This window comes from Nicotiana tabacum, chromosome 1 (genome assembly GCF_000715075.1).
Source record: "Nicotiana tabacum cultivar K326 chromosome 1, ASM71507v2, whole genome shotgun sequence".
In the NCBI taxonomy this organism is placed as follows: domain Eukaryota; kingdom Viridiplantae; phylum Streptophyta; class Magnoliopsida; order Solanales; family Solanaceae; genus Nicotiana; species Nicotiana tabacum.
The window spans coordinates 77,879,290-77,905,582 of NC_134080.1; the positions used below are offsets into that span (position 1 = coordinate 77,879,290).

Here is a 26,293-nt window from a genome sequence, read left to right on the forward strand (position 1 = left end):
TGGCTAAAAAGAATTTAATTTACCCTTTTGCTTATAGAAAGGGACCCAAACAAGTTTGAGTTCCTAAAACTAACCCCTAATTTCCTTTTGCAGGTCCAAGTGAAGGGGAGCAACCAAATATAGTACATGGATAGTGTCTTCTCAAAGCATATGACTTGAAGCAAGAGCCAGTTCCTTTCACTTGAGGACCTAAAAGGAGGTAATGTCTCCTTTGGAAATGGTAAGAAATGTGAGATCATTGGGGTTGGAAAGGTAGGTAAGACAGACTCACATTCCATTGGGAATGTCTACTTGATAGATGACTTGAAATATAGCCTAATCAGTGTGTCACAACTATGTGACAGAGGTAACTTGGTAGCATTCACCTCTACCAAATATTTTGTGATAAATCTTACCAAACTAATGAGATTGTTTTGCAGAAAAAAGAGTAAATAATATATACATTGTAGATCTGCCCACTCTTTCAGAAAATGAACTCACTTGCTTAAGTGTATTGGCAATGATCCCCTCTATTGGCACAAAAGACTTGGACATGCAAGTCTAAGTCAACTCAACAAACTAGTCTCCAAGGACCCGGTAATAGGGCTGCCTAACATCAAGTTTAAGGAAGACAAAGTTTGTGAGTCTTGTGCAAGGGGGAAGCATGTAAGATCCTCTTTTAAATGCAAGAAAGTGGTAAGTACAACCAGGTCGATAGAACTGGTTCATATAGATCTCTGTGGTCCAATGAGAACATTAAGAAGAGGTGATAAAAAATATGTGATGGTGCTTATTGATGATTACTCTAGGTTTACTTGGACATTATTTTTAACATCTAAGGATGAAGTATTTGACATGTTTACTTCTTTTGTTAGAAAAACTCAGAAACAACTAGGTAATCAACTTGCATCAATTAGGTCTGATCATGTAATTGAATTTGAAAATGCTAAGTTTGCTGAATTTTGTGATGAGCATGGCATAGATCATAATTTTTCTGCTCCTAGGACTCCACAACAAAATGGAGTAGTTGAAAGAAAGAATAGGACACTTTAAGATATGACTAGAACTATGCTTCTTTCCAGTAAACTGTCCCATAGCTTCTGGGCAGAAGCTATAAACACTGCTTGTTACATCATTAATAGGTGTATGACTAGACCTCTTGTAGAGAAGACTCCATATGAGTTACTTAAAGGGAGAAAACCAAATATATCCCATCTTAGGGCATTTGGATGCAAGTATTTTGTGCACAACAATGGAAAGGACTCCCTAGGTAAGTTTGATCCCAGAAGTGATGAGGGAGTATTCTTGGGATATTCTTCACATAGCAAAGCTTATAAAGTGTACAACAAAAGAACTATGTGTGTAGAAAAAAGTGCACATGTAGTTTTTGATGAAACTAACATCCTTTCTGAGAGACAGGAACACGAAGATAAAGCTATTGGGCTGGTAAAAGGTTTAAATGAAGTCACAGCCCAAGCTGAAGCTGCACCAGAAGAAGGAACAGGTGATGGAACAGGTTCTTCCATCCAGGGCAACCTGGCAGGGGGAACTGAACAAAGAATAACTGAATCTAACTCACAAATGGAACCTGTCCATGAGTCTGTTTCTCAGCAACAGAACATGGGAGAAACATCAAACAAAAACTAGTTGGTTGTGAAACCTTACAAGTATCAAATTTCTCATCCCATTAAAAACATAATTACTGATCCAACTTCTGGAATTAAAACTAGATCTCAATTAAAGAATCTGTGTGCTTTTGATGCTTTCCTATATCTTATTGAACCTAAAAATATTACTGAGACTTTGCAGGATACAGACTAGGTAAATGCAATGCAGGATGACCTCAATCAGTTTGAAAGGAGTCAAGTTTGGCATATGGTTCCAAGACCCCAGGACAGATTAGTAATTGGCACTAAATGGGTCTTCAGATAGAAACTTGATGAAGATGGCACTATTACAAGGAACAAAGAAAGGTTGGTGGTTCAAGGTTATAGCCAAGAGAAAATCATAGACTATGATGAGATCTTTGCTCCAGTTGTAAAGTTGAAAGCAATAAGACTCCTCATAGCTGCATACATGGAATTTATTCTTCACCAGATGGACATTAAGAGTGCCTTCCTAAATGGATACTTAAAGGAAGAAGTGTTTGTCAAACAATCTCCAGGGTTTGAAAGCAAGGAGTGTTCGGATCATGTATACAAACTAGTCAAGGCACTCTATGGACTCAAGCAGGCTCCTAGGGCATGGTATGAATGACTGTCCAAATTCCTGCTTGAACATGGCTACAAGAGAGGTAAAATTGATAGCACTCTATTCTTGAGGGAAAAAGGTAAGGATCTTCTTGTATACAAATATATGTTGATGACATAATTTTTAGGGCAACCACTAAAAAACTAAGTAAGAAATTTGCTAAACTTATAGGGAGTGAATTTGAAATAAATATGATGGGTGAGCTTAATTTCTTCTTAGGCTTACAAATTCAATAAAACTCAAATGGAACCATGATCCATCAATAGAAATATGCAAAAGAGTTGATTAAGAAGTTTAAAATGGAAGAATCAAAGGAAATAGACACTCCTATTGCAACAGCCACAAAATTGGACATAGATGAACCTGGTTCATCTGTTGATCAGAAGTTGTATAGGGGTATTATTGGTTCACTTTTGTATTTTACTGCTAGCAGACCTGATATTGTTTTTAGTGTAGGGATTTGTGCTCGATTTCAAGAAAATCCAAAAGAATCCCACTTGACTGCTGTTAAGAGAATATTGAGATACTTGAAGGGCACTACTAGCCTTTGACTTTGGTATCCAAAAGGTAGTAACTTTAACCTAGTGGGATATGATGATGATGATGAATATGCAGGTTTCCTTATGGATAGGAAGAGCACCTCAGGTATGACACACTTCTTTGGTTCATGTCTAGTGTCATAGGCTACTAAAAAGCAAAATTCAGTAGCCTTACCTACTGCTGAAGCTGAGTACGTTGCTGTTGCTTCCTGTTGTGCTCAATTGCTGTGGATCAAACAACAGTTGATGGATTTTGGTATTAAAGTTGGCTGCATCCCTATTTTCTGTGATAACACTAGTGCTATTAGTATGATTAAGAACCTGGTTCATCATAAGAGAACTAAGCACAAAGATGTTAGACACCATTTTTTGAGGGACAACTATGAGAAAGGACTGATCACTAAAGAATTTTGTACTATTGATAAACAGATTGCTGACATATTTACAAAAGTACTGAGTAGAGAAAGCTTTAAAAGGAACAGGTTAGAACTAGGGATGATTAAGATCACCTAATGGAACCAGTTCAGAATGCACAATAAAAAAACGAAAAATAATTTTTTTTGGTTAGGAAATCTGGAACTTGTGTAAATATATAGATTAATCTTTGCTCAGTCTCATACTGTAAATAGTATACTCCTGTGCCATGTATTGATATGACTCACTAATCTCTAATAAAATTTATTCTATTTTGGCAAATTAAGGCATGATCAAGAAGATTCTTAGTGAAGAACCTGGTTCATCTGAATAACAAGGTATGTTTTCTACACTCGGCACAATTAGAAATATTAATATTTAATTCATGAGCAAAGTCCTACCTATGTTCAAAAACTTTAAAAACCTATCATTTTGAGTTTGAACCAGTTCCGTTTCAATTAGACTCCTCACCGTATTAAAATGCCTAGATTCTAGGGAAGATTAACCGCCTATTCAACTTGAAATTTAAGAGTTATTGGACTTCTATTTGAATACAAAAAGCTGCCGTTGGACATTAATTAACCTTCTCCCTTTAAAATCCATCATCATCATCACTAGCACTCCCATAATACTCAAAACCGTCAAAATTCTTTCTATTCTCTATTCTTCTTCTTCTAACACTTTAATCAAAATTTTCTCCCTGAATTAACGAAGATAACCAACCCCCAAGATAACCCTGGCACACCTCCACCACCTACCCCCTCCGATTCCTCCAATACTCCTCAACCTAGCACAATCCCCAACCTAGAAAAAGGTGAGGGAAGATGCTTACTCGCAAAACTGTGGCTACAGGTGCGCTTTCAAGAAAATTAAATGCAAAATTAAAGGCTAGTCAAGCCCAAGATTCTGAAAATTCTGATGATTCTTTCAAGTTTGCGAGTGAGTGGGAAGGAATTGGGTCTTCTGATTCTGAGTAGGAAACATCTGTGCAAAATCCCCCTTGTGAGGTACGTTCTGTTCTAGTTGAAAAATTGGAGAATTGTTTTGATTTGGTTGGGTCCGTTGTTAATGTGGATATGATTGAGTCAAGAAGGAGAGGAGGTAAAAATAAAAGAGGAAAAGAAACTGAGAGTGAGGCTGTTCATAGTGATGTGAGGGGAAAAGGAGAACTCCAACACCAAAAGTTCCTGGCACTGCAAGAACCTCCAAGAAAAGGAAGGCTGCTTCTCCAACAACTACTGATATTCCTCTACCAAAAGGAAGGGGCACAAGAAGTAAGTTGAAGTAGAGTTAGGATGAGTTGCAAAAAGATATGGAAGAAAGTAAGAAGAGAAGAATGGATAAAGAGAAAGCTAAGATAGGAGAGCCTGTTGAGGCTATTGATGTGGATGAGATGGACCCGGTCCATCAAGGTGAACATGTGAATGTAGAGGTGGAGGTTCAGACCTCTAAGCCCTAGAAGACCAAGACTTCCTCAAAGAAGTCTTCATCTATATCCAAGTCTGCTGAACTCTCTTCTTTGGCTAAAAGAACAAGGTCTACTGTGAAAGCCAAGCAAGTCAAGATTACTGAGGAAGAAGATTGGAGTGGTAAAGAAGAGGGTGAATCTGATAATGAACAAGATAAGTTGGCCAAGTTTAGCAAATGAACCATCTTGAAGGGTTGACTTTTGAAAGATTTAGAGGAACCAGGGATAGTTCGGCTGGTTGATGCTCTAGCTATTCAGGGATGGAAGGACATGGTCCTTCAGTTGGATGGCAGGCTGGTGAGAAATGAGATTATTGAGTTCATGGCCAATGCAGAGGTCAAGTATGGCAGAGTTACCAGCCAAGTGAAAGGGGTTCAGGCGACTTTTGATGCAAAAGAGCTGGGTGAAATCCTTGACATTCCTTCTAAAGGGTATGATGACTACACAAGGCAAAAATGACCAAGTTTGGACTCCCTTTTTACTGCCCTAGCCATTACTAAGAAGTTCTGTGATAGCACAAAAGTGAATGAGGCAAAGGTCGTGTATAAAAGTGAAATGAAGCCATCCCACAAAGTCTTGTTTGAGTTCGTCAACAAGTGTTTGCTGCCTAGGCAGGAAAGAAGGCATATTGCCAACTACATGGATTTGGTTTTGATGAAGTGTCTGGAAAGTGGGCAGCAGATCTACTGGCCTAGGTTTATGATCAAGCTACTTGATCGAGTTATCAATGGCTTCAAGGCCCATGCCACTCCTTATGGTTTCATTCTTACTACTGTTATTGCCCGTTGTAAGGTGCCACTAAAAAAGTGGGAGATGGTCACAAGCAAAGACCATTTTGGAATCAATACTATGATTGCTTGTGATTATGAGGTCAATGCCATTCCCATTGAACCCAATTCATCTACAAAGACACCTATCAATAGAAAGGTCAGAGCTCTATTGCAGAAGAGTGGGGCAAAGGATGCTGAGATAGCTAGGCTGAAGACTCATTTGGCAGAGGTTGAATCTGAGAGAGATGCTCTCAGAACTGAGCTCACAAAGATAAAGTAGAAGAATGATGGCATTTTTCAAGACATGCTGCACCTTCTCCATGCCCAAACCCAATCCTCTAGTTCTTCCAAGACTTAATTTCCTTAGCCTTCATTTCCTGAAACTTGTCCAGACCTTTCAGTGACCCAGATTAGGGATTTTTCTTTTTTTGCTCATGTTTTAACTGTTTTTGTTTCTTTTTGTGGATTGTGGCAGAATCATATTCTCTATCAATGAAGTTTGATGTTGTTGCTCTTGATGACTGTTTATTTTCCTTGATAGTTTGAATACTTGTAGTTGATTACTGATGATTTATCCATGAATGCATTTGCAGTTGCCCCAGTGGCCATGAGTAATTTTTAAATCTAGGAATCACACTTTTTATGCAACTTTTCGATGATGCCAAAAGGGGAAAAATATATTGTGCTTTATATTCTGAATAGTGATGTTTATAACCTAATGAACCTGGTCCTTGATGATAAGTGAAAAATTTCTAACTTTGCATTGATGTTGAGCTGAGTTCTGACAGGGCCAAAGTGTATGAAAAGCCAGAGTTTGTCATCATCAAAAAGGGAGAATTTGTTGGCCCAAGTAAAGGTTAGTTTTGAAGACTAACAAAGGAACTCAGACCTGAACCAGTCCATCCTAGTGGAACACAGATATGGATAGACTTAAGCATGTGAGATGCACGTGAAGGAGATAAACTTAACTTGAAAGAAGTAATATCTCCTGATCATGATCGAAAAGGTTGAATAATGGATAAGGAGAAGCACTCCTTACTCAAAGAGAACACGGTTTAAGAGAATGATGGAGTTAGAGGTTGAGATCAACTAGAACTCTTCCACCAAGAAAGAGTAACATCAGAATTCTAGTCAATCTCTATTCACTAACTCTATAAATATCAGTGTTGTTCTCTTTTACAGGTAACACATAAGCAGAAGTTAAACGTGAATTGAGAGCAAAATAACAAGGCAATTTTGCAAGCAATTTGTGTGTGATTCAAGCGTGCAAACCTGAAGCTACATGAACCAGATAGAAGAACCAGTTCCAAGCGTCTGTCTTTTATTCTAGTTTAATTGTAGTAGGTGTTTTTATATTGTACCTTTCAGCTTTATCTAGAAGAAATTGTATTAGGTGCTCAGAATTTTCAAGTTAGAGTTAACTTGAAGTTGTCGCAATAGTTGAGGCTGTGTGCTACAACGAGATTAGAGTTAGTCCTAGATTTACAAAAGAGTTTTTGTAAATGTAGTTTTTGGCTCAATGATTTTAGTGGAGAGTTTGGAAAAATCCTACTAGAAAGTAGGTCGTGGTTTTTTCACCTTTTGAACCAGGTATTTTTCACGTAAAATCTTTGTGTTCTTTAATTTCTGTACTTATTATTTCGCAATAGTAGTAGTTGAAACACATAGAAGAACCAGGTCTTTTTATAATCAGGTTAAGCGAAAATTGGACACCACACAAATCACCCCTCCTATGTGGTATTGAAGTGTAAAACATCATAAAGAGAATAATTGGAGGAACGAGTTTTTCTATTTTAAACTCTTGACAGAGATTAACGGTACAAGGCTGCAACCACTGCATATAGCTCAGGTTTGCTCCAATAAAACTTCCTTCACCTATCTAGAATGTCACATACCGCCACCCTCCCCACAAATGTAATCGGTAAGGTACGTATCCCATCCTATACCTTATTTTAGTGTATCACAATATATAGCAAAGAGTCCATCGAACCTCCCATCACATGAATTCCAATTCTTAAATAATCTTGAGGAGCAGGAAGACCATAGTAGTTGAATTGCTCACTATGCATGAATGAAAAAAGAAATTACACACAATGGTCATAAACCTGACCTTCTGAACTACTTCTTTATCAATTGTACTCTTGTCTAAATCGGCACGTGCTAGTGAAAACAAAACAAGCGAAACAGCTAAGCTAAGAACCATATATGCAGCACTAAAGTAGCTGGTAATAAACTAGCGAGACACATGTGCTAGGAACCATATAGACAGCAGGAAAGTAGCCGATCCAACTAATAAGGTTCTTGGAGTCGTGTTCACCATCAAAGACAGCCTTGATACTGTTAACTCTTGCTTGCCACTTATCATGCTCAATGGCCCATTGAAAACCCTACCACCTCGTCTCAATTTCTCATCATAATCTCCTATCAATTAAGCTCTATCGTTGATCCTATTATACATAACAAGAGGTACCTGAACACCAATTATGGGGACAACCACAGAATAGCGAGTGTCAACAAATGCAGCAAACCAAGCATGCATACCTGCAAGGCAGAATGTATTTGAACTTGATGTTTATACTGTTAAGTAAACCTCCTAATTCACTGGTCAAACCTCCAAGAGATTCGCCAGTGATTCCTATATTTGATGGGTCAACATCTTCCCTCAGAGTAAGATAATCTGCCAGTTTTATCAAGTCCCAAACCTTCAAAACTCAGCAAAAGATATGCTCAGAGCTCCGAATCAACTAATAATCATGCGGTACGAGAATAATAACCACATTTCACCAAGCTTTCTCAAATGGAAGAATCAGGTTAGTTTCTTCAATAATTACCGTATCAAATATGAACGGCATCGTATTGCCATTTTTCCATGATGACACAAGGGCCTGTACTACAGAAAGAAGAAATTAGCAAGATCAAGTCAACCACGTACAGTGGTATTCAAGCACAATTGGTTAGACTCATTGTCACTGACCCGGAATTCCCACCTTGGGGATCGTGATGGGGCCTAACATTCACTTGCTAGGCAAGCCACAAGAATTTTAACCACTTCGAACAATTTAACCAATTAAACAGAAATAAAGTCCAAAGTGAAATACGAAATAGTGTAATAATCCAATATGTAGTTCAACCTATACGTTGTTGGACTGTGCTAAAGCCTTTGATTTGGTGATTGCCAACTCTTATTTTCCGAAAAGGAAGGAGCACTTGGTTACATTCCAGAGTTCGTTGGCCAAGACTCAAATTGATTATCTACTCTTCCGGAAGTGCGATAGGAGTCTGTGCATGGATTGCAAGGTTATACCCAGCAAGAATTTCACGACTCAGCATAGATTATTGGTGACGGACTTAGATATCGTGAGGAAGAGGAGGTAGAGGGCTGTGTATGGACAACCGAGGATAAGGTGGGGTGCTTTGACTAGTGACAAAGCGCTGGAGCTTTTTTTTGGGGGGGGGGGGGGGGAAGGAATTACTATGAGCTATGGGAGCCTAGAGGAGCAGTGGGGACGCGAGCTATATGTGGACCATGATAGCAGAGTGTATTAGAGTAGTTGCGAGATAAGTTGCGTGGGCTCTTCGATTTTGGTGCCGTCCCCGTCCCGATACAAGACGGGGACGGGGTACGTCCTGGAATCGGTTAACTGACTTTGGACACTTCGACGGAGTACATCGTCAAATTTGGGAGAAAAATTGATATTTTGATTTCTCAAAATCAAAAATAAAACAGATTTAGGAGAATGAAAGAATAATGTCAATCTTGGAGAATGAAAGATTGAATTCTACAATATTAATGTAAGTTTTTCACATAATAGTTCTCAAAATTTATAATATTTTTATAGCTCTATTTTTATTAGCTGAATCCCCGCACCCGTATTAATATCTGGATCCGCACACCCAAATCTAAAAATTTAGATTTTTTTGAATCCGATACTCGGATCCGTCCCCGTATCAAGTACCCGCACCCGAGTTCGAGCAACTTAGGTTACGAGAGAAGTGTTAGGAGTCTCAAAGGGTTTCTCTAGCAGCCAAAAAGGTGACTGGTGGTGGAGTGAAGAGGTACAAGAGAAAGTGGAAGCCAAGCAAGCGGCGTACTTGACGCTTATAGAGAGCATGGACAAGGAGGCGAAGAGGATGAACAAGGAGGGGTTTATGAGGGCTAAGAAGGAGGTAAATTTAGTGATTAAAGTGGCTAAGACTGTGGCATTTGTATGAAGAGCCTTGGGCCAAAGGTGGGGATGCGAAGCTATATAGGCTAGCCAAGGTGAGAGAGAGGAAGGTCCGTGATCTGGTTCAAGTTAAGTGTATCAAAGTTGAGGAAGGTAGAGTTTTGATGGAAGAGGCTTAGATTAGCCGAAGATGGTAGACATATTTCCAAAATCTCCTATATGAAGAAGGTGATAGGGGAATTGTGTTGGGTGACTTGGAGCACTCCGAGATGAGCCAAGATTTTGGGTATTGTAGGTGCATAAGATTATAGGAGGTCGAGCGGGCTATGCGTAAGATGCACAAGGGTAGAGCTACCGATCCAGATGAAATACCTATGGAATTTTGGAAGAATGGGGGTAGGGCAGGTTTGGAAGGGCTTACTAGGCTGTTCACCGTTATTTTTAGGACGAAGAAGATGCCCGAGAATGGAGGTGGAGTACGATGATTCCTCTGTATAAAAATAAGGGCTATATTCAAAGTTACAATAATTATAGGGGGATTAAGCTGCTAAGCCATACTATGAAAGTTTGAGAGAGGGTGGTTGAAGTAAGGGTGAGGACCAGTGTGTCCATTTCTGAGAATCAGTTCGGTTTCATGTTGGGGCATTTGACTATGAAAGCTAATAATATTGTGAGGAGATTGGTGGAGCGGTACATGGAGATGAAGAAGGACTTTCACATGGTGTTCATTGACCTAGAGGAAGCATATGACAAAGTCCGAGAGAGGTGCTCCGGCGATGCTTGGAGGCTAAAGGGTCCTAGTAGCCTACATTAGGGAGATTAAGGACATGTATGATGAAGCTAAGACTTGGGTTAGGACAACGAGAGGAGACTCAGAACACTTTTTGGTTATGATGGGGTTGCACCAGGGATCAGCTCTAGTCCATTCCTATTTTCTCTAGTGATGGACGCATTGATGAGACACATTCAAGGTGAGGTGCCATGGTGTATGTTATTTATGGATGGAATTATTTTAATTGACGAGACTCGGGGTGGTGTTGATGAGAGGCTGGAGGTTTGGAGGTATTCCCTAGAGTCTAAGGGTTTCAAGTTGAGCAGGACCAAGACAGAATACATGGAGTACAAGTTTAGTAATGATACCTAGGAAGGGGATATGAAGGTGAGGCTTAATGCACAAGTCATCCTCAAGAAAGGTAGTTTCAAGTATCTTGGATTTATAATACAAGGTAACAGGGAGATTGATAAAGATATCATGCATCGTATCAGAGCAGGATGTATGAAATGGAGGCTCACTTCTAGTGTCTTGTGTGATAAGAATGTGCCACTGAGACTTAAAGGTAAGTTCTACAAGGTTGTAGTTAGACCGACTATGTTGTATGGAGTAGAGTGTTGGCCGGTCAAGAACTCTCATACCCAGAAGCTAAAAGTATCTGGGATAAGGATATTGTGAGAATGCACGGGAGAAAATATTATTAATTGATATTCTATGTTACAATGAGCCCTATTTATATGTATTCATAACACATTACCTACTCCTATTACATAAGAGATTAGGATTAATTACATATATTCACATAACTATTTTAACACTCCCCCTCAAGATGGTGCATATAAATCATATGTACCGAGCTTGTTACATATGTAGTTAATACGAGGACCAGTGAGGGACTTGGTAAAAATATCTGCAAGCTGATCATTCGACTTCACAAACTTTGTAGCAATATCTCCCAAAAGTATCTTTTCTCTAACAAAGTGACAGTCAATCTCAATGTGCTTAGTTCTCTCATGGAACACTAGATTTGACGCAATATGAAGAGCATCTTGATTATCACACACAAGTCCCATTTGACTAATCTCACCAAATTTCAACTCCTTGAGCAATTGTTTGATCCAAATTAGCTCACATGTCGCCATAGTCATTGCTCAATATTCTGCTTCTGCACTAGACTGAGCAACCACATTCCATTTCTTGCTCTTCCAAGACACCAAATTTCCTCCTACCAGGACACAATATCTAGACGTAGAACGTCTATCAGAAGGTGATCCTGCCCAATCAGCATCTGAGTATCCAACGATCTGCGCATGGCCTCGATCCTCAAACAATAAACCTTTACCTAGAGCTGATTTTATATATCGAAGAATGCGGACAACTGCATCCCAATGACTATCATAGGGAGAATCCATAAACTCACTCACAACACTTACAAGAAAGGAAATGTTAGGTCTAGTCACTGTAAGGTAATTTAATTTACCAACCAACTGCCTATGTCTTGCAGGATCGCTAAGAGGCTCCCCTGTCTTGGCAGAAGTTTAGAATTTGGATCTATCGGAGTGTCAACAGGTCTACAACTTGTCATTCCTGTCTCCTCAAGAATATCTAAGGCATACTTCTGTTGTGAGATCACAATACCCGAGCAAGACTGAGCGACCTCAATATCCAGAAAATACTTTAATCTACCCAGATCCTTAGGCTGAAATGCTAAAAGAGATGTTGCTTAAACTTACTAATACCATCTTGATTATTGCCGGTAATAACAATATTGTCAACATAAACAACCAGATAAATATAGAGATTTGAAGCAGAATGCCGATAAAAAAAAGTGATCAGCTTCACTATGAGTCATGCCAAACACCTGAATAACTGTGCTGAACTTACCAAACCAGGCTCGAGGAGATTGGTTTAGACCATAGAGGGACCGACGCAACCGACATACAAGGCCACTAGACTCCCTCTAAGCAACAAAATTTGGTGGTTGCTCTATATAAACCTCATCCTCAAGGTCACCATGAAGAAATTATTCTTGATGTCCAACTGATAGAGAGGCCAATGGCAAACAGCAGCCATGGATAGAAAAAGGCGGACCGATGCTATTTTAGCCACAGGAGAGAAAGTATCACTGTAATCGAGTACAAATATTTGAGTTTACCCATTGGAAACAAGACGAGCCTTAAGTCGATCAACCTGTCCATCTGGACCAACTTTGACTGCATACATCCAACGACAACCAACAGTCGATTTACTCGAAGGAAGAGGAACAAGCTCCTAAGTACCACTCGTATGTAAATCAGACATCTCATCAATCATAGCCTGTTGCCACCCGGGATGAGATAGTGCTTCACCTGTAGACTTAGGGATGGAAACAGAGGACAAATATGATACAAATGCACAATGGGATGATGACATAAGATGGTAACTTAAACCGACATAATGGGGATTAGGATTAAGTGTGGACCGTATACCTTTTCGTAGTGCAATCGATTGACTAAGAGGAGACAAGTCCGCAGTATTAGCAGGGTCAGGTGCAGGACATGAATCAACTGGGCCTGATGCTGGGCACGGACGACAATGATAAGTCAGGAGTGGTGGAGCTATAGAAGGTTGAACTGGACTAGGTGATGGCACTGGAGCTATAGTTGGTGGAGATAGACTAGGTGGTGGCACTGGACTAGGCGGTGGCATTGAAGCTATAGGTGGTGGAGCTGTAACTGAAGCTATGGAAGAAGATGAATGGGAGATAGTGATTAAATCTCCAAAAGATGGAACTGGTAGTACCTCAAAAATATCTAAGTGATTACCTAGACCTGTGAAGTATGATTGGATTTCAAAGAAGGTAACATCAACAGACATAAGATACTACTGGAGGTCAGGAGAATACCATCGATATCCCTTTTGTATTCTCGAGTAACCCAGAAATATGCACTTAAGAGCACGAGGATCTAACTTATCTTTTTTCTGGAGTGAGGTTATGAACAAAACATGTACTCCCAAAGACACGGGGTGGAAGAGAGAACAAAGGTAAGAGGGGAAACAGGACAAAGAATGGAACTTGATTCTGGATAGCTGAAAATGGCATATGATTAATAAGATAGCAAGATGTAGGAACTGCATCCCCCTAAAAATGCAGCGGAACATGAGATTGTATGAGTAGGGTACAAGCAGTTTCATTAAGATGTCTATTCTTTCTTTCAGCTGCCCTATTTTGTTGGGATGTGTACGGACAAGATGTTTGTTGAATAATCCCATGGGAGTTCATAAACTACTGAAATGGGGAAGACAAATACTCTAGGGAATTATCATTAAGAAATGTGCAGATAGAAACCCCAGATTAATTTTGAATTTCAGCGTGGAAGGTCTGGAAAATAGAAAATAACTCAGATCGATTTTTCATCAAGAATATCCAAGTGCACCTGGAATAATCATCAATGAAATTGATAAAGTAGCGAAAGCCCAAGGTAGAACTGACCCTACTAGGACCCCAAACATCTGAATAGATTAAAGTAAAAGGTAACTCTGCTCGATTATCAAAACGCCGCTGGAAATGGGAACGGGTATGCTTACTGAGCTGACATGACTCACACTCTAGAATGGACAAGGGAGATAAGCCAGGTACCATTTTTTGAATTTTTGACAAACTGGGATATCCCAACCGTTTATGTAATAAATTTGATGAATTAGTAACGGGACAAGTTGTTGAAGGAAGATAAGATGCGAGTCCATGTGATTTTGCAAGGATAAGGTATAAAGTTCATCTAATTCACGCCCGGTACCAATGATCCGCCAAGTACTACATTCCTGTATAAAAACAAGGTCATCAAGAAATAAAACAACAGATTTAAGTGATTTGGCTAAGCGACTAATGGCTATGAGATTAAAAGGACTACCGGGAATATAAAGAACTAAATCTAAAGGTAAGGAAGGAAGTGGGCGTGCTTGACCTATTGCAGTTGCCGTGGTTTGAGACCCATTGGCCATTGTGACTGTTGGAAGAGATTGGGAATTTGAAATAGTAGTGAAAAGAGATTTGGTACCAGAAATATGATTAGATGCACCTGAATCAATGAACCAAGACTCAAAGGTTGAAGATTTTGAGACATAAGTCACGCTATTATCTGTTTGAACAACGGAAGCTATCTCCGAAGATGTCTGTTTACATGCTTTGTGCTGAAGGAGCACAATATAATCTAGTAAAGAAACCATATGCATTGGATTCAATGCATTGGAGCCAACGGATTGTGAGTTAAAGGGTTCTGATTCAAATGCCATTATAGTATTGTGCCGGAAAAAGTAGAAATTTTCTTGGTAATTACTATTCTCACCGAAAAACTCACTGTTCACGCCGGAAAAATCTCAAAGTCCTCAAAATAAAAAGAAAAAGTATGGGCCTGGTCGGAATTACTATAAGATAAGACTGTTTTGAAGAAATTTTCCAAAAACATGGCTGGAATACTATTCACGCGCCGTGCGCGTGGGTCTGACACGCCACCGGTGTCAGAAGATTTGGAGGTGCGTGAGAGTGCGTGGACGGGGTTCTGCTGGTGTGGTTTTCTGGGGTTTGGTCACTTGAGAAATCCTCACCTGCTGGTGGTGCTATGTTTCGTAAAAAACCCACCGGAGAAGGGATTTCCTAAAAAAAAGCCTAAAAGTCACCGGAAAAAAGGCACGATGACTATCCCAGACTCGTTGGTAACTACACAATGGGGATTTCTCACTAGCTACTTTGATACCATATGAGAATGCACGAGAGAAAATATTAGTAGTTGATATTCTATGTTACAATGAGCCCTAGTTATATGTAAACGTAACACATAACCTACTCTTATTACATAAGGGGCTAGGACTAATTACATATATTCTCATAAATATTCTAACAGATGTTGAGTTGGATGTGTGGGCATACCTAGTTAGATAACATTAGGAATGAAGTTATTCGGAAAAAGGTGGTAATGGACCTTGTGGAGGATAAGATGTGGGAGGCGAGGTTGAGATAATTCTGATATATTAAGAGGAGAAGTAGAGAAGACCTAGTTAGGAGGTACGACCGGTTAGCCTCGGTGGAGAGCAGAAGCTGTGAAGGTAGGCCTATGAAGTCTTGGGGAGAGGTTATTAGCCGCCGTATGGCACAACTGGAGCTGACTGAGGACATGGCCCTAGACAGGAGGGTGTGAAGGTCAAAAATTAGGGTAGAAGGTTCATAGTTAGTTGAGCGTTTCTCTTTGTCTTACTCAGTTCCCTAGCATTAGTGTTAGTATGATATCTTTTATTCATAGATGACTATTACTACCTAGAGTTTGACAGCATTCTTGGTTTCTATCTTATTTCATCATGCTATTATTCTTACTTGTTGCAATTACCTTTTCTTTTTCAGTCGTTTTCTAACTGAGGGTCTATTGGAAACAGTCTCTCTGCCCTTCTAGGGTAGGGGTAAAGCTGCGTACATCTTACCCTCCCCAGACTCCACTTGTGGGAAACTATTGAGTTTGCTATTGTTGTTGTTGTTGTTGTTGTTGTATTTTAAAATGTGACGAAAAAGAGATCTACCAAAAGCATTTTTTGTTGTTTTTATTTAGGGTTTTGCTGTTGTGGGGGAAGGGAAACTAACTACTAGACAAGGGAAAAAATACAAAGAAGAAACAAAATATGTAGCAGTCAAACAGAGCTACCTAATTTAATATTTTATACTGATTATTACAAAAATAAATGCATCTCAAAGTCATAGGAAACTGGCAATTTTGATCTTAAATGCTTATTCAGCTACTCAGGAAGTATATTGTCTAATAAATGGAATCTGGTTATGTAGACGTGTGATGAGCTAGTGCAAGCTGTGGTTGTAGAACACTGTTATATTAATCTGTATTATTTGTATAGTCAGTTAGTTGTTAGGTTGTTAACACTGTAGAAAGGCGGTTAACTCTACTGTAGGTGTTAGTGTATAAAGAGTCCTTGTACAGATACATTTTATTTCTCTTAGAAAAAGATAATGGAAGTCTTTTACTTCTCTCAGAATTTCTCTCTCTAAACTCCTCTCGTCTTCTTCCCTATTCATCCTCACAGCTGAAGCTTCCAGATATGGGTGTTATCATGGTATCAGAGCCTGCGTCGAGAGTCTCCGGGCACTGAATACTTTCAATTCCCCTCAATTTTGGAATTGAATCATCTCTACTTGCGTTGGTTTCAAAACTAGGGTTCTGTAATTTGAGCTAATTCTCTGCAAATCTTAGCAATTGTGCAATATCTCTGAGTTTACCTACGATTTCCATGGCAATTGGTGAAGAAACCAGTACCACACTAGTCGGACCTACGACAGGAACTTTTGACAATACAACTATTCCCATTCGTTGCAATGTCTTCCCTACAATTGATCATAAGCATCCTCTATACCTATAACCAAATGATGCTCCAGGTAGCTTCTTAATCTCTCTTTGGTTAACTGGATCTGAGAACTATGCCATTTGGAGTAGATCTATGAGAATTGGATTGTTAGGTAAAAGCAAGTTAGGTTTTGTTGATGGTAGATTCCCCAAGTCTAGGTTTGAGCCGGAATTACATGATCAATGGGAGGAGGTAGATGCTGTAGTGTTGTCCTAGATCATGAATGATGTAAGACTAGGATTGTTAAGCAGTATAGTGTATGCTTCAAATCCACACAAAGTATGGGATGACTTGAAAGAAAGGTTTGACAAAGTGAATGGTGCTAGGGTGCAATATCTACATAGAGAGATTCACTCTCTTACTCAAGGCACAATGACTGTTACAGACTACTTCTCTAAACTCAGAGACGTTTGGGATGAGTTTGATGCTATAATGCATGAGTTTGATGCTATAATGCATGCGTTTGATGCTATAATGTCCTGAGTCAAGAAAGTATCTTGAGCACTTTGAGTATCAAAGATTAATGCAGTTCCTAACAGGTTTAAATGAGTCTTACAGAAGCAAGGAGTCAGATCACAATGATGTATCCTACTCCATCAGTAAACAAGGTATACTCCATAATCATACAAGAGAGCCAAAGAAACCTTGCTAATTTCACACAAGTCTGTGAAAGAAACATACTTGTGTGTAAGTACTGTTATCTGAGGGGCCATAATAAGGAAAACTATTATAAGCTAGTTGGATATACACCAGATTTCAAGTCCAAAAGGAGAAGAGGAGCAACTAGAACTGGTAACTCCTATGCAAATCAAACTGGCTGGATGACACCTCTTACAGGAGATGCAGCATGCGAAGTCAATGGTGCAACCAACAGTGTTGGAAAACTTGGGCAACAACCACTTGTCAGGGGAGGTTTCACCTCAATGGAATCACCAACAACTCATCAACAAGCTCCTGCAGACCAAGTCGCCAAAACTGTATCAACAGATCATTCAAATGCTTAACAAAGGATCAAATGAAGGATCCTCAACCAAGTCGGCATCTACAAGTACAGAAACAGACCTTATGTCTATCTATAGTGATAAAGAATGGATTGTGGATATAAGTGCATCTAACCATATGGCCTCTAGCTTATAAATGCTAAAGGCATACAGATTAGTACCAAAATCAGACATGAGTAATGTGCATCTACCTACCAGAGATGGAGTATCAGTTACACATATAGGATTGGCCTCTGTGTTTAAGAACCAAGACATATCTAATGTGTTGTATATACCCCAGTTTAAGTTCAATCTTCTCTAAATATCCAAACTCACTAAAGAACTAAAATACTTGGTAATGTTCTTTCCTCACTTCTTCATCTTCCATGACCTCTTCATTGGACATGTGAAGGGAATTGATAGAAAGAAACATGGACTATATGTGTTGCAGGAGAAGCAAGTGAAGGCCTCATGTCAGTATCCCAAACAACAAGTGAATAATAACACCAACACAGGTTTTATGAATAAGACTAGTCATGCTCACATGTCTGCTATATCGGATTCTAGTAGCCTATGACATAAGAGACTAAGTCATGCACCCTTAGAAGTAATAAAGAAGAATGAGTTGCTTAGACATTTGAAATTTGATACTCATCAACCTTGTACTGTCTGTCCCCTTGAAAAACAAACAAACTTAACCTTTCAACTGAGTAATACTGTGTTTGCCTATGCTTTTGATTTACTGCACTGTGATATTTGGGGACATTGCATATTACCTACCTATGATGGTAAAAGATTTTTTGTCACAATAGTAGATGACTACACTAGGTTCACTTGGATATTTCTTCTGCACTCATAGTATGATATTGTAGTAGTTCTCAAGGAATTTTTTGCTAAGATTAAAAATATTTTCAGTGCTTCTGTTAAGATACTCATAACAGACAATGGCAGTGAGTTCTTTAGCAGTGAGTTCAAGGAATTCCTATCTATTATTGGGATTGAACACCAAAGTACATGTGTGTACACTCCCCAGCATAATGGAGTAACAAAAAGGAAACACATAACCATCTTTGAAATAGCCAGAGCATTGAGGTTCCAAGCATGCATTTCTCTTAGATTTTGGGGTGAATGTATCAACACTACTGTCTATCTACTGACAGGATGCCATCAAGAGTCATCAACTTCAAATCCCCATATGAGATGCTTTATTCGCATGCTCCCTCTCTAAGTAATCTAAAAGTATTTGGCTGTCTCTGCTATCTAGCTGTCCCTAAGTGTATGGATAAGTTTTCTTCTAAAGCCATACCAACAGTAATTCTTGGATATTCTTCTACACAAAAGGGATACAAACTATATGATCTCCAGAACAAGACTCTCTTAGTAAGCAGAAATGTGGTGTTCAAAAAGGATGTCTTTCCCTTTAAACATCTGAAGTCTGCAGGCACACCTATATTTTCAGTTCTGGACCTGCTACCATCAGATGAATTTACTATAGAGATGTCTCAAACTCTCACAACTCAGTCCAGTCCTATAAATAGTTGAACTGATGGGGAGGTTTCATCATCTCCTCAGCTTCCTGAACAAGCTCACGCAGAAATCATCTCACATTCACCTGCAGGTGTCAATCCTTTACCTGAACCATCCAACTTTATGGAGCTCAGAAGATCTAGTTGTTACACCCCGTAAGTTTAACAACATTAACACCGTTATATGCGTTTGATATGACATTGTAAAGTGGAATATTTTTGTAAAATAGTTTGAAAAAAATATAATTTTATATAGTTATTAATATTACTACTTTTAATTATATACAAAATACGAGAAAGATTATGAGATTTTCTTTATTGTAAAGATATAAATTATTTTTGTACAAGAAAATAAGGTTATCTTTTTACCATTTTAAGAATTAAGTAGACAAAAATTTATACTCTTTATATGAGATTAAGAAAATTATATGTATTTTTACATGGATATTTTAATGAAATAATAGTCTATGTATTTATTTTATATGGTACAACATGACCATAATAGTAAAGTTATATAAAATGTGTTAAAAGTGAGTAGTATTTTAAACAAATTGAGATAATTTTTTATATTTATTAAATATTAAAATATGGGGATAAGTGTGTGTTGGATATATCTTGTATTGATAAGCACTATTTGTCACAAACATAGCACTTCCACCGCCAATACATGACTAGGTGGAAGCCAAACAGTGAATGGTCATTTTGCTTTCATTTTGGCAAAGATTCACATATATAGTATATACTTCTTTGTATAACATTTACAATCCTTGGTGTGTGAATAATGATTCACAATGATTTACATCACTGCTGAAGACTTTGGTGTTGCAAATTACGTGCTACAAGTTGCAATGGGAGGGTTGAGTACATAATGCGGGAATTTCATCTAGGCTGTTTTGTGGACTCAGGTATGTTAAGGCTAAGCTTTTCCTTCATTTTAGCATGATATTATAATTACACAAGTTTGATAACGAGGCATAGAGAAAAATTCATATTTCGAAATTTATGTATATTTTTCTAGTCTCACAAATTACATATACTTTCCTAATTTTGTAAGTTACCATATTCTTCTTATCGGGACTGCATATTCAGTTGAGTATTTCCTTCTTCCGGTCAAAAGAGCAGAGAGTTTACATATATACAATATTAAAAGTATTTTTATTACCATCGAGCTATAATCGATGGGCAGGCCTCTATTTGACAACCTCTGATTAGATGGTAAGTTATATACCGAGCCTACTGTGGCCGAGCACTTATGAGCGAGCCCAGTTGGTTGAGATACAGAGCCTAGTATGGCTTAGCGCTTATGAGCGAGCCTAATACGGCAGAGCAGTTATATATATACCGAGCCTACTGCGGCCGAGCGCTTATGAGCGAGCCCAGTTGGTCGAGATATAGAGCCTAGTATGGCCGAGCGCCTATGAGCGAGCCTACTATGGTAGAGCAATTATACATATATACCGAGCCTTATAGGGTCGGACAACCATTTTACTTATTATATTGAGAGAGTTGAGTCAGTATCAGCAGGTAAGCATATCTTCAGATTATCTTTGACTTCCAGCTACTTGCAATTATTATATTATCAGTTCAGTTTCAGCTTTCAGTATATTGCCTTATATACTCGTTACATTATTTCATACTGACGTCCCTTTTCTGGTGGCGCTGCATTCATGCCTGTAGGTATAGATAATTAGTTTGACGAGCCCTCATAGTAAATGAGGTTATTATTCAGTGAAGGATCGGTAAGACTCCACCTCATTTGGAGTGCAATCGAGTCTATGAGTCATCGTGTCAGAGGTTTACTACATACTTATGGGTCAGCCGGTACCCTGTCCCATTTGATGTCAAATACTCTTAGAGGCTTTATAGACAAAGGTTTATTTTATACAGTATGTCAGAGGCCTTGATGGACCATATGTATTTATGTTTTAAGAAAAATGGTTCAGTGATACAGTGTTGCCCACTTATAGTTATACATTACGAGTTGTGGCCATGTTGGCCCATGATAGTTACAAAGAAAAAAAAAGAGTTACAGAGTGGTTCGCTCGGGCCAGTGCGACACCGGATGCCAGCCACGCCTCCCAAGGTTGGGGCGTAACAAAGTGGTATCAAACAAACCACCAGTGTGGCTGCAGGATTATGTTTTTAAACAAGTTGGCAACTCTTGTGCATATCCTATTTCTTGCTATGTTACTTACTCACACCTGAAGCCACTTATCAGCACATGTTGGCTCTTCACTCAGCTATATCTGAACCTAAGACCTTCAGAGAGGATGTTTCTGATCCTCAATAGGTGCAGTCAATGAAGTAGGAAGTTGTAGCACTTGAAGACAATAACACTTGGACTATTGTAGACTTGCCACCTGGCAAGACTCCCATTGGATGCAAGTGGATATTCAAAGTTAAATATAGCTTTAAGAGAGGTTGAAATATATAAAACCAGGTTAGTGGCCAAAGGATACATCCAAAGAGAGGGTCTAGATTACACTGAGACATTTTCCGCTATGGCTAAGATGGTGACTGTTAGGTCCATCATTTCTTTGGATGCCTCTAAACATTGGTTGATCAACCGAATGGATGTCCACAATTCATTCCTCAATGGTGATCTCCTTGAGGAGGTGTACATGCATATTCCTGAAGGTTTTTGCAGACAGGGGGAGACAAAGAAGGTCTGAAAATTGCACAAATCACTATATGGCCTTAAGCACGCCCCAAGGCCATGAAACATGAAATTAAGTGAGGCCCTGGTGAAAAGGATTCAAGCAGGGCCACTTTGACTATTCTCTGTTCACTAAAAGAACAAATGATGACATTGTGGTTGTCCTAGTATATGTAGAGAATTTACTCATCACTGGTACCAATCCTAATCAACTAAATGAGATAAGAAATGATCTGCAAACCAGGGTCAAGTTGAAAGATCTTGGTGAGTTGAAGTTCTTCCTGGGGATTGAATTTGACAGGTCTAAGGAAGGCATAGTGATGAATCAGAGGAAGTATGCTGTGGAACTAATCTTTGAATCTGGCCTAGGTGGAGCAAAACCTGCTGGAACCCCTCTTGAAATGAATCAGAAACTAACTTTAGCAGAGTATGACAGCTGGATGAAAACCAATGCTGAGGATGAGATGTTAATGGATCCTAGTAGCTTTCAGAGGTTAGTTGGAAGACTACTATATGTCACTATGACCAGACCTGACTTATCCTTTGCAGTACAAATTCTCAGTCAATTCATGTATTACCCAAATGTGTCACACATGGAAGCTGCTCTCAGAATGGTGAGGTACATCAAAGCTGAACCTAGACTTGGCCTTCTTATGCTTGCTGACAACACAAATAAACTTATAGCCTATTATGACTCAGAATGAGAGCTTTCCTACAAACAATAAGATCAACTAGTGGCTACTTAGTCAAGTTTTGGAATTATCACGACCCAAATTTCCCTCTGTTAGGTATCGTGACGGCACCTAGTCTTAGAGACTAGGTAAGCCTAACATTACCTAAAATAATAACAATATTTAACTAACATATGCCAATTTTGAAATAGAAATCTCTATACACATTTACAATTATCTAAAACCCATTCTGGAGCTGTTTACACAAAAGGCAAATTCCGGTCTACTCTTACTGTTTAAGCTTCCAAAACTAGAACCTTATTCCAATTTGACTCTGAATCATCCGGTAACTAAACTCGACCACGCACGCAAGTCATAACACATAATACAAGGCTTCTCAAGACCTTATGCCGCTGAACGAGACTTAAACTCTCAAAATGACTGGCCAGGTAGGTACATCCTCCCCCTCTTAAACAAACGTTCTCCCTCGAACATGCCAAGAATCACCTCGAAGTCATTAAATCACTCAATGCACACATCCATCATATACCCGCGGGTGACCCCGCATCACCCCAATCCATATAAGCATGACGACATCATCTCAACAGTAATTTAACCCTTCCACAAATACAAATAAGCCTTAGAGTCAAAATTCTCATCTTTTGTTCATCTCCAAAAGATCTGATTCTTAATCCACGCCCGATATCACTCTTAACCAGCTGCAACAACTTATGCCTACCCCCACAATGTACAACCACACGGTGCGATACACCACACATTGGGCCATAATCAAATTGAGCATCGGCAATTAGCCTCACATCCATTAGAACCCTTTTTTAAATCTTCGCAACACTAACAACGATGCTCTCATAACTACTCATATGAATCCACAAGTAACATCTAACGCTACCTGGTACACACCGCGCAAGCTAAAACTCAATAAGCACAACACGAAAATGACTGAATATTTAAGGATAAACACATAAGAGAAATATCAAACAAGCCCGACAGGCACAACTCTCTATCAGTACTATTTTACGAATCAATTTACAAGGAAAAAAAATGAAAGTATATGAACAAATCACAAGGATCTCATCCTGATATAACTCCCACCACGGTATGCAACCCGGTTCAAATACGTCAAATCACATGAAATCACCAGGGTCCCACCCTCAACTCTAAATCACAAGTAGAATATACATCAAACCAACTGAAACCTTCCACTAGATCAATTCCATCAACAAAATTACAACACATACTGGCTCCCACACTGGTAGAGCATCTAAATCACAAGTTGTAACCAAAATACTCAGGAATCACATCAAAACCTACTGTTATGGAAAACATGAATTCTCTTCTAGTCTTGTAACTCTCGGTAATGAATAAAAACAATGATAGACACGGGCTACCATTCATAGAACCTCCTAACAGGGATACACACATAAGCAAAATACTAAATCATGAACTCACACATAGGTGGAGCAAAAAATAGGGGAACTCACTCTGATAAGCAGAAGTGAAACAAAATACGAATGATGCTCCTCTATAAAAAAATGAAAGCATACCTGTATGACATCATCTGGCGTAGCAGCCTCAAGTCTACTATATGAAACACATCAACGGGCCGAGCCTCCCTCTCTTGGGAACCCTCTACTCACCTAAATACCTCGTTGTGACATATCTGTCCGGAGTCTGGGATAATCTCTCACCACGTGGCTAGTATCTTTACGCTCAAAGAAACCCCTCTGCTGATGTGGCTGTGGGAACTGTGCGATATGAGTACTCTAAGACCCGTGAGTACCTAATACACCGTGCGAAGCCCGAAGTGCAAACTGAACTGGCTGACCCACAAAACCTCTACCATGTTGCACCCTGCCCCCAAACTAAGGACTAGTGAATCTCTATGGTCTACGAGGCCTCCTTGCCTCCCTGTCCTCTCTCTCCTAACCTCGCATGCCCTCTTTCTTGTAGGCTCACCTGTACTCCCTCTCCTGGTCCTATATGCCCTCTAACCAACGAGTGATCCCTACCACCTACTAAAATGAAACATTCGACTCCAACTTCTGAGCCATGCTGACCTAATATCATGCCTGAGCCCCTCAATGAACCTACAGACTCGCTCCCTAACTGCAACAACTAGAGCAGGTGCATGCCTGGCTAAATTACTAAATCACTAAATCTAACGGCATACTCTAACACTAACATAGTGCCCTGGCGCAACTGCTCAATCTCTACACGTTATACATCCCAAAGGGACTGGGGTACAAACTCTCTTAGGAACATCTCTAAAAACTGAACCCATGTAAGTGAAGTTGTATCGGCTGGGCTACCCAACTCATATACCTGCCACCACTGATAAGCCACTCCCTTAAGCTAGAACGTATTAAAAGCAACCCCACTCATCTCCACAATACCCATAGTACGGAGAATGTGATGGCACTCCTCTAGAAAACCCTGAGCACCCTCTGAAGCCAAACCACTGAAAGTAGGAGGGTCATATTTCTTGAACCTTGCAAGTCTAAGCTGCTTTTCCTCAGATGCTGCTGCCCTGACCATGGGCTGAACTGGAACCACAGGCTATATCTCCATAACACATGGACCCTGACCAACGTGAACTCGCTACTCTGGAGTATGGGCAGAGAGAGTCTAAGTCCCTTCCCCGATCTATTAGGTAGCTGGTGCAACCAGAATCAGCCCCGCCTGAGCTAATGTACCAAACATGCTCAAGAACTGTGCTAAAGTCTCATGAAGTCCAGGGGTAACAACAGGCGCCTCCGGTACCTGTCCCCCAATTGGAGCTACTGGCAGTTCCTCAACTGCTGCTCTGGTAGGTGCTCTAGCTACGACACGTGCTCCTCATAGGTATCTACCTCTACCTCTAGCGACACCTGCTCTGGGAGCACCGTCATCTATAGCTGCAGCTCGTGTCCTCACCATCTGTGAGAGAATAGAATGATAAAAACTCAAACACCAAGACAATAAACTCACACAATAGGAATGAATGATGTGAAACTGTCCTAATAGTCCCATAGCCTCTCGAAGATAAGTACAGATGTCTCTGTACTGATCTGCAAGACTCTACTAAACTCGCTTATGACTCGTAGAACCTATGAACCTAGAGTTCTGATACCAACTTGTCACGACCCAAATTTTTCTTCGTTGGGTATCGTGATAACACCTAGTCTTAGGGACTAGGTAAGCCTAATATTAACTAAAATAATAACAATATTTAACTAACATATGAAAATTTTGAAATAGAAATCTATATACACATTTACAATCGCAAAACCCCGGTAGTACAAGTCATAAGCTCTACATAGTTCTTGCTAGAAAACCTCTAAGTACAACTGTTCTGAAATAAGGATAAATAGTGCAATAAAAAAAACTAGAAGGTGACTCTGAATCCTTCGAACGCAGCAGTAGGTTTACCTTGAGTCTCCACAGCAATAATTTGCACAGCTAGCTAACGATCAACTGACTTCGAAATACCTGGATCTGTACAAAAATTATGTAAAAGTGTAGTATGAGTACACCATGACAGTACCTAGTAAGTAACAAGACTAACCTCAGTGGAGTAGTGACGATGAATAGTCAAGACACCTAGTAGACTAAATAACCTAAGCAAATATAAGTGTAGTACTAACAGAATATGACATCTATATAAAACTACGCATAATGACGATGCTAATATGGTACTTGAAATGAGAAATAGAAACAACAACTA

The 26,293-nt window shown here is 39.4% G+C and overlaps 1 protein-coding gene across 1 annotated transcript in view; it reads right to left on the minus strand.

Annotated features, from left to right (window-relative positions):
* LOC107775071 (uncharacterized) overlaps positions 1–14,630 on the minus strand; it is a 55,234-nt gene extending 40,604 nt beyond the window's left edge. Inside the window, exons 1-6 of the mRNA XM_075220033.1 lie at positions 14,417–14,630; positions 8,252–8,310; positions 8,032–8,122; positions 7,891–7,961; positions 7,738–7,807; positions 7,531–7,580 (exon numbers count right to left, since the gene is read on the minus strand). Of these exons, the coding sequence (XP_075076134.1) occupies positions 7,531–7,580; positions 7,738–7,807; positions 7,891–7,961; positions 8,032–8,122; positions 8,252–8,310; positions 14,417–14,630 (555 nt within the window). The remainder of the gene's footprint in view (positions 1–7,530; positions 7,581–7,737; positions 7,808–7,890; positions 7,962–8,031; positions 8,123–8,251; positions 8,311–14,416) is intronic.
* Between the last annotated feature and the right edge of the window lie 11,663 nt (positions 14,631–26,293).